The following is an 8,710-nucleotide window of genomic DNA, read 5'->3' on the forward strand; positions in this document are numbered from 1 at the left end:
TGCAAAGGAGCACAAAAAACTGAAAGCTCTTAGCCTGGACCAGAAGGAGAAAACAATCCACCCTGACCAAGTCTCTGGTAGGAAGGGGAACCCAAGTGCTGTGCTTCCCTCCGATCCAAAGCCTGCTCTGTTCTTTGGGGAGCACACGTGTCTTCCCTTCTCCAGTCAGCATCAGGGGGAACAGCCTTCATCTGCCCCAGAGAGCCCAGCAGCTGCACTCCCCAATGTGTGATGCTGACCCAGACCCCACCTCCACGTGCCCATCCATGCTGCCTCCACAGAGCCCAGGGCCAAGGCTAAGGCTGCTCAGCTTCTGGGTCCCCAGGCAGAACTCACGCGCTTCAGTCCCATAGACTTCCGCTGCTATAGGTTGCAGTCTGTAGGGGGCCTGGCCTGCCTCAAACACCCAACCACCATCAAGGGTCACAGCATCTGCCTTGTTTGCCTGAAAGAAAAGAGGCCAGACCAGCTTCAGGGGAAAACCCTCCCAAACAGGTGAGTGGGATTTCAGGCTAGAAGGGTCTTCAACAGGGTCAGCTTTCCATCTTGTCCACTTATGTCCTGTGCAAGATGACAGGAGCCAAGAATCCCTCTTTCTGGACAATGAGCACCAGCCCAAGTGCTTGAACTCCTTAGGCTGGCACAGTCCCTCTTCGTCCTGTGCCTGTATTGCTCCCGTGGTCACACCCTTCACAGTCATTTATATTTAAAGTCCTTTGTTCTGGATGCATTCTCCCCTATTTTTGCTAAATATTTATTTCTTTTAACTTCTTTTTTATTGAATAGAAAATATAGCTATCGAAATACCTTCAAATTATCATAAAAAACAATGTTCCTCCCCTTTGGCATACCACTTCCCACATGCTTACACACTTCTTGTGTGTACAACGTGGCACAGACCCTATTTTGTGGACTTTAGTCATATAAAGATGCACACCTTTCCTTACTTCTGCAAAGCTTGTATTGATTTCATTGACTACATAATATTTTATTATAATGTGAATGTTTCATAATTTATTAATTGGGTTAGTTCTAACTTTTTGCTGTTAAAACTATGATTTCATGGATATCTTTCCCTCAGCTTTCTTCCTGCTGACTGTAAGGTCACCGAAGAAGGAGACACTAGCCAGGTAAAGAAAGAAAAGATTTTATTAGCAAGCAGCAAGCGGACCTGCTAGCTGAGCCGAAAAATGGTGTCAGCACTGAGAGGTAGTTGGGTGTTTTCTTTTATAGGGTTAAGATTGGCCTAACCTAGGAAGACGGTCACAATGTTCCATTCTGGGTACAGCTTGCTTATGGGAACAAGACTTAGGGAGACAGAAACCTTGGCCTAACGGAGGGAAATAGTCATAATGTTACACTCTGGGTACAGCTTGCTCAGCCTGCTATTGGGAACAGAGACTTAGGGAGATAGAAACTTAGAGGAACAAAACTTAGAGAAACAAAACCGAAGGGTGGGGGCTTTCTAAAAGTCAGGTTCTCAGTTCTAGCGACCTAACACTGACCACCTGTGTCCTTGGAATAGGCACCTGAGGGTAGAATCCCCAGGACAATGAGCATGTTTCTCTTTATGGCCTTGCCTGCTGTTGCCATTCTGCCTTCGAGAAGATTCGTAAGATTTAAAATGGCACAAACTGTAAGGACAGTTTCACTACAGAATCACCGGCAGGACAGGCTATCATTCCATTAACTGTTATTACCATAGAAAATTCAAGGGCTAATAAATTGCTTAGGTCTGATTATTAAGGGGACTATTTCATAAGTATTTTTATTAATTATGAATTCCCTTTTACTAATATTCTGTTCATATCATTTTTCTTATATGATTCTACATTTCTTACCAATTTGAGTTAGTTCTTTATAGAATGTGAATAGTAATCACTGTCAGAGCTGGTGCATATTCATTCACTCTGGTGCTTTCTAAAATTTTTGTTTAAATACTTTTTATTGACTATAAATTAAATTTCTTATATTTTAAAATGTCAGTTTGTTCCATGATTTAGTCCATCATTTAAACGCTCAGAGATTTCTATTTTCTCTACAGTTCTGCTAGTTAACCTGTCTCCCAGTTTTTCAATAATACAAGTTTTATTTCTAAACATTGAATCTATCTCAACTTTATTTGGCTGAATGATAAGTAGCTCTGATTTCAAATGGGGTTTTTATTAAAAAGACAGATTTCGCAGCCTCCTTCACAGATATTCAGCTCAGGAACAGGGCCAAGGAATCTACATTTTAAACAAGCAGGAGATGCTGGTGGTGTTTGTCCACAGGCCATAGCTGTAAAATGATAGCCTAGAACATTGATCAAACTAGATTTTCCCCTAAGTACTAATCTAATAATTCTATTATGTTTATAAACTAATTCTAGGAGGCTGCCTTAGAAACTTTTACACAAATTACCCAGTCTGTGCTAGAGTCAAGTACACATGACCACAGCACTTGGCAGACACACAGAACATATTTGTTGAGTAAATGAGTAAAAGTTATGTCAGTATATCTTATATCTCAAAATCAGAAGGAATTAGAAATCATCTACAGTCACGATATACTTTTCCCTTTCTGTGGAAATGTCTTGCTGCCCTGCCCCAGCAGCGTGATGTGGCTCTATTACTGGGACAGGCTTATTTCTCATAGAGTTGAGAAGGAATGATTCTTCTGGAGGTTCTACCTTTCAGATAAGCTTGACTTTTGCCAGTGTTACATATTCATCAAATATGACTGCTTATGCTTCATTTCTGAACAGTTGTTACTAATGATTCATGTTGAGATCCCTGTTTCCCCACACATGGCCTCCTAGCACCGTTTCCTATGAGAAAGGACTGCTCCCAACTTACAGGTACCCGAGAAGCAAAGCAGAGGGAGGAGAGAGAGCACATTTTCTACTTCATCCCGTTCCTTTCCCTTGCTCTCCCTTCCATTCATTTTGGTCCCACCCAGCACATGGCATTGACTCACTGTAATGGCCTGGACACACTGAAGGTAGGAGGTTCTCTTTATGCAGCTGACACGAGGGCCACCCACACTTTTCATACTCTTTTGCCATCTGGAGCATTTTGTTGCCTCGGATTTTGATATAGTACACCATCGAACGCTTTTCTTAGGGGCAGCCAGACACAGTCCTGGAGAAGGAGGGCAAGGAGTAAGGGCTCAACCACTGTTCATGGAAGTGACCACCTCACCCTCTGATGGAGTTTTCCAGACTCCACCCTCGCTCTCAACCACCCTCCTTCCCTTTCCATTCCATAGCCAAGTCCAGCCATTCTCCTCAAGTGGAAGAGTCTTGCTGGACTGACAGGAACACTGCGCTGGCCAGAAGTCTGTGATTTTCAATAGAATAGAGGGGACAGGGTCTCCGGATTTTTTTTTCCCCCTATGACTTTGACATGTTTCCTACCCCTAAAAAATGATGTTGATCCCTCAAATAGGTCTATAGAATTCTTCTACCTGCTTTGTCCCATTTGAACCTGGGAGGTAGGCAAGAAAGGGATCATTACTCCTGTTTCACTGATGTGGAAACTGGCTTTTAAGGAGGCTGGGTGACATGCTGCTCAGCAGGGCAAAGTCTAGCCTAGAATCCTGGTCTTTCTAATTGTTGTGTCAATAAGCATCGCCCAGAGGATGCCAAGGGAACAAGGGAAAATACACCTGACTCTGCCACTAGCTATAGTAAATGGTGGGTCACAGGGCTGGGGGTGGGGTGGGGGGTTGCAAATAAGTCAGTGTGCCTGAGTTGCCACCATTCACCTCTATACAGAAAGACTAATTCATCTGTTGAGCCTGTCTTTGTTGCTAGAATCTATGCAATTAGGGAGGAGGCTGGATCAGATTTGCTCGCCTGGCTGCCTGATAAAAAGCTTCTGTGAAAAACTTACAGAAAATATCATAATAAAACGGTGAATGCTTTCCCCCTAAGATCAGGAACAATACAAGGGCAATACAAGGGCATCCTCTCTTATCGCTTCTTTTTTTTTTTTTTTTTGACTGGTAAGGGGATCGCAACCCTTCGCACGGTGTGGTCAGCACGACACTCAGCCAGTGAGCACACCGGCCATCCCTATATAGGATCCGAACCCGCAGCCTCGGCGCTATGAGCGCCACACTCTCCCGAGTGAGCCACAGGGCCGGCCCCCTCTCTTACCTCTTCTATTCAACACAGCACTAGAGGTTCTAGTCACAGTAATATGGCAAGAAAAAGAAATTAAAGACATCCAGATTAAAAAGGAAGAAGTAAAACTATCTATATTTTCAGATGACATGATCCTCTGTATAGAAAATCCTACAGAATCCACAAAGTGCTATTAGAAGTAATAAACAAGTACAGCAAGGTCATGAGATACAGGTCAATATACAGAAATTAATCACATTCTCATACAAGCATTGAACAATCTAAAAATGAAAAATCAAGAATATAATTCTTAATTTGCAATAACATCAAAAAGAATTAAATACTTAATGGGCAAAAGATATAAACAGACATTTCTCCAAAGAAGATATATGAATGGCTAATAAGCATATAAAAAGATGTTCAAGTCATTAGGAAAATGAAAATTTTAAATGCAATGAAATATCATTTCACACCCACTGGAATGGTTACAATAGCTAAGACAAACAATAACACATTTTATCATTCACATGTTGAATAGAAAATACAGCTATTGAAATATCTTTAAATTATCATAAAAAACAATGTTCCTCCGCTTTGGCATATCGTTTCCCACATACTTACACATCTGCGTGTGTACAACATAGTTTAGATCCTATTTTGTGGACTGCTTTATCCATATAAAATTGCACACGCTTTTGAGGATATGGAGAAACTCAAACCTTCATACATTGCTGAGAATGTAAAATGGTGAAGCCACTTTGGAAAAAAGTTGGCAGCAGTTTCTCAAAATGTTAAACGTGGAGTTACCATATGACCAGCAATTGAACTTCTAGGTATATGCCCAAAAGAAATAAAAACATATGTCCACATAGAGACTCGTGCATGAATATTCTTAGCAGCATTATTCAGAATAGTAAAAAACTGGAAACAAACTAAGTGTCCAACAACTGGTGAATGGTTTGACAAAATGTGGTACATCCATACAATGGAATATTATTCACAATAAAAAGGAAACAATTACTGATATGTGCTAAAATATGAATGAGCCTCATTTACACTAAGTGAAAGAAGCCAGACACAATAGACCACATATGGCATGATTCCACTTGTACGACATGTTTAGAAAAGACAAATTTATAAAGACAGAAAGTAGATTAGTGGTTGCCTGATGCTGGGGTAGAAATGAGGATTAACTGTAAATGGACATGAGGGATCTTTATTGGGGGGATTAAAATGTTCTAAAACCAATTTAAGGCAATGGTTACACCACAAGGTAAAGTTACTAAAATTCATTGAACTATACATAAAATAGGTGAATTTTATGATATATAAAATATACCTCAGTAAAGCTGTACCAAAACAAAAACAAAAAACCACATGGTTGCAAAAGCCCCCTTCCCCTTTGGATGTGCTTTGGGGTAGAATGCTCAGCCCTCTGTCACCTCCTATTTCTGAGCCATCCCCCCACAGTGAGGCCCACCCAAGGCACTTGAGGGATGCTCGGAGGCTGTGGGCAGGAGACTGGCTGCCAGGCTGAGTCGGCCAGGGTTCAGGGGCACTTGGCTGCCACATCCCTCCTTCAACCACCCTCGTCCCAGCAAAGTCCCAGGGATATAACCTGGACTCCGAACCCCTCATGGAACTGTCCCACAGTGAGAATTAATGCAATCAGATTCAGCCATTGTGACCCAGTGAGCATTAACTGGACACCTGCTGGATACACAGTACTGTATGCCATGTGGGGGAATGTGTAAGCAGACAGGACCAGAGCTCACCTGTCACTGGAGAGGCAAAAAGCCAAAAAGAGAAAACTGAGTATGGTAAATGCTCCTAAAGAGAACAAATACCAAGCTAGGAGTGAGGTCCACATGAACTCAGCTAGTTATTAGGGTGGGGGGCATTCCAGGGGGCAGGAACCATGGGCCCATGTGCACAGCCACTCTGCAAGCACTCTCTGTGCCAGGTGCTTTACTCAGCACGTCACATGCCATCTCCCCATTAATTCTGCCAGCTCCTCTTTATCGCAAGTTCTGCCAACATCCCCATTCCCCAGGGGAGGGAACTGTGGCTGTAACTAATTGTGTGGCTTGCCAAAGTTCCTACAGCCAAGATGTATTGGATCTAGGATTTTAATCTAGGCAGTTGGACACCAAATCCCCTGCTCTTACCACTGGGATAGACCGCCCATTTCAGTTGGCTAGGTTAGAGACAGGTTGCAGTGGAGATGGGGCTGGTAAAGGGCCTGGGGTCAGATCACAGAAAGTCTCCAATATTGGTCCAGAGAGGCCTTATTTGGGAAACAGTGAAGCTGTGACTTATGGGAAAGCTCTGCCTAGGACAGAGGCAGGGGGCACTGAAACCTGAAAGCCAGGCAGAGAAGCTGTGGCCAAGGAAGGCATGGGAGAAGGGACGATCTGAGTGAGGAGAACAGCAGTGGGAATGAAGAAAGGGCAGGAATAGGGAGTTGGTGTCAGAAACTATTTTGGTAATTAATGGGTCCTGGGGATGAGGGAGGTCAAAATGCAAGACCATGTTTATTTCTTCCCCTGGGAGGGGCTGAACCAGGGTGACTAAGGACCAGTGAGCAGCCTTCCAGGATCCCCAGTCCCCTGCCCACCAAATAAGAGGAGCTGGGTGCAGAACACACCCTTCCCAGCTCTGGAGCTGTGTATTCCCCTCAGGGCCAAGTGCTCCCTGGAGCACCTGCATTCAGTGTCAGCCGCCTCATCCTGGAAGGGATCTTCCTAAAGCACGCATCCTCGGGTCTCTTCCATGCAGACATGCCGCACCCTGGCCTCAAAGGTAGGGGCCAGGACAGCAGTTACTCTTCCCACCCACCCATGGCTCATGCTAGGGCCCAGGCAGATTGCTCAGCCTGATGGGAAACCTCATGAGCACATCCCAACCTACGATTCCAGGGACTGAGCAGACTGGCTCCCCCCAACCCCCTCACATGGCTTGGGTCCAGGTGGCCCCACCCCACCCCACCCACCTAGCCCCTGCCAGCCAATCCCGTAGGGCACCCCTTTTTCAGAGTAGGACAAAGGTTTCAATGGCACTTTGGGGTTCAAGCCACTATCCCATTGACTGCAGGATTTAAACTGCAGACCTCTGTAGGCTCCAGGACAACCAAAGATCCAAATGGAAATGGAACCCAGTGGTGTAACCCTGAGCCAGAATACTGCACCACTTCTAGGAAGGCAGGCTTCCTTCCTCTCCACCCCCTCCCAGGTGGCCCCAACCCAAATAGGATCTGAACTCGGGTCTCTGTGTGTCTTGAGAAAGTTGCTCACCCTCTCCGAGCCTCATTTTCCTCCCACGTAAAACGCGTGTAAAAGTTCCATGGGTGCCAAAGGTCCTGGTAGGACACAAGGGGACAGGGCCACCGGAGGCCCTCTGGGAAGCTCTGCGCAGCGCTAGGCATGCCCCTGCTCCTGCTCCTCCCCAGGCGGGCAGGTGGGACCTGACCCCGCGCCCTGACCGCCTCCCCTTCTGCAGGCACAGGGACCAGAGCGCCCACGCCCGCCGAAGGGCGCAGAGACTGGGGACTCTCACCCCGCGGGGTGCAGAGACTGGGGAGTTCACTCCGCAGGCCGCAGAGACCGTGGACGCTTACTCCGCAGGTCGCAGGGACTGAGGCGCTCACCCCACAGGACACAGGGACCGGGAACGCCCAGCTGGCGGGGCGCCGGGACCGGGGCGCCAATCCCGCGAGAGCGCAGGGACCGGGAACGCCCACCGGGAGGGGAGCGCCCCCAGGCACCTGCACTCACCCAGGGCCCCAAGGAACAGCAGGGCGGGGAAGACAAGCCTCATGTCTGCGGTCCTGATGCGACTTGACGAACGAAGACTCTGCCACCTGAGCCTACTCTGCGCCCCTTTATCCAGGGCTTGGCGCCCACACGGGGTTTGCCCCGCCCTGTTGCCCAATAGGCGCCCCCTTCCCTCTCCACCCGCTGCGGCCAGGTCTATTGTTCCTTGAGGCTCCTGGCTCGGAAAAAAAGCCCAGGGGGCGGGGAGGAAGGGTACCCGGGCTGAACTCCGCACCACGAGAGGAAACAGCCCACACCCCACCTCCCAGTCTCCCCTGGTTCTGCCGATATTCTTTCTCTCCCACTAATCTGCAAGCCCCAGGGGAGTCGCAGCTCCCCGAGCCTTGTACCTGCTCTGTCTCAATGCCTTCTACAGGGGAGACACAGAGCAGGGGGTCTTTATCTGAGACTGATCTTTCCTTCAGCAGATGTGTAGGAAAGTGCCTGGGAGCCAGTTAGGGCAGGTGGGTCAGCTCCCATCCTGGCTCAGCAGTGAGCAGATGGTTCTAAAGAGGAACAAACTGCTTCGAGCCCCAGGTCAGCAACAGCCTGGAGACAGTTGATAGAGATAGCAGAGGTTGCCCATGGGGTCCCTGCCAGCTCTGCTGAGACCCACAATATAGCTCCCAGAAGACAGAACCAGGGGCCTCAGAGGGGAATGACCACCACCCAGTGCTGACTCCATGTCCCTCATTTGCCAGTGAGAAAAATGTTTTATTTTCTTCTTCTTTTATTTCTATTTATTTATTTATTTATTTTGATGGTGGTGGTATGAGGTGGGAGATGGGAA

General features: G+C 46.9%; 1 protein-coding gene across 1 annotated transcript in view; it reads right to left on the reverse strand.

Moving 5' to 3' along the window:
- LTF (lactotransferrin) overlaps window positions 1–7,924 on the reverse strand; it is a 29,271-nt gene extending 21,347 nt beyond the window's left edge. Inside the window, exons 1-3 of the mRNA XM_063114436.1 lie at window positions 7,882–7,924; window positions 2,959–3,122; window positions 337–445 (exon numbers count right to left, since the gene is read on the reverse strand). Of these exons, the coding sequence (XP_062970506.1) occupies window positions 337–445; window positions 2,959–3,122; window positions 7,882–7,924 (316 nt within the window). The remainder of the gene's footprint in view (window positions 1–336; window positions 446–2,958; window positions 3,123–7,881) is intronic.
- Window positions 7,925–8,710: the final 786 nt, after the last annotated feature.

Source organism: Cynocephalus volans, chromosome 11 (genome assembly GCF_027409185.1).
Source record: "Cynocephalus volans isolate mCynVol1 chromosome 11, mCynVol1.pri, whole genome shotgun sequence".
Taxonomy (NCBI): domain Eukaryota; kingdom Metazoa; phylum Chordata; class Mammalia; order Dermoptera; family Cynocephalidae; genus Cynocephalus; species Cynocephalus volans.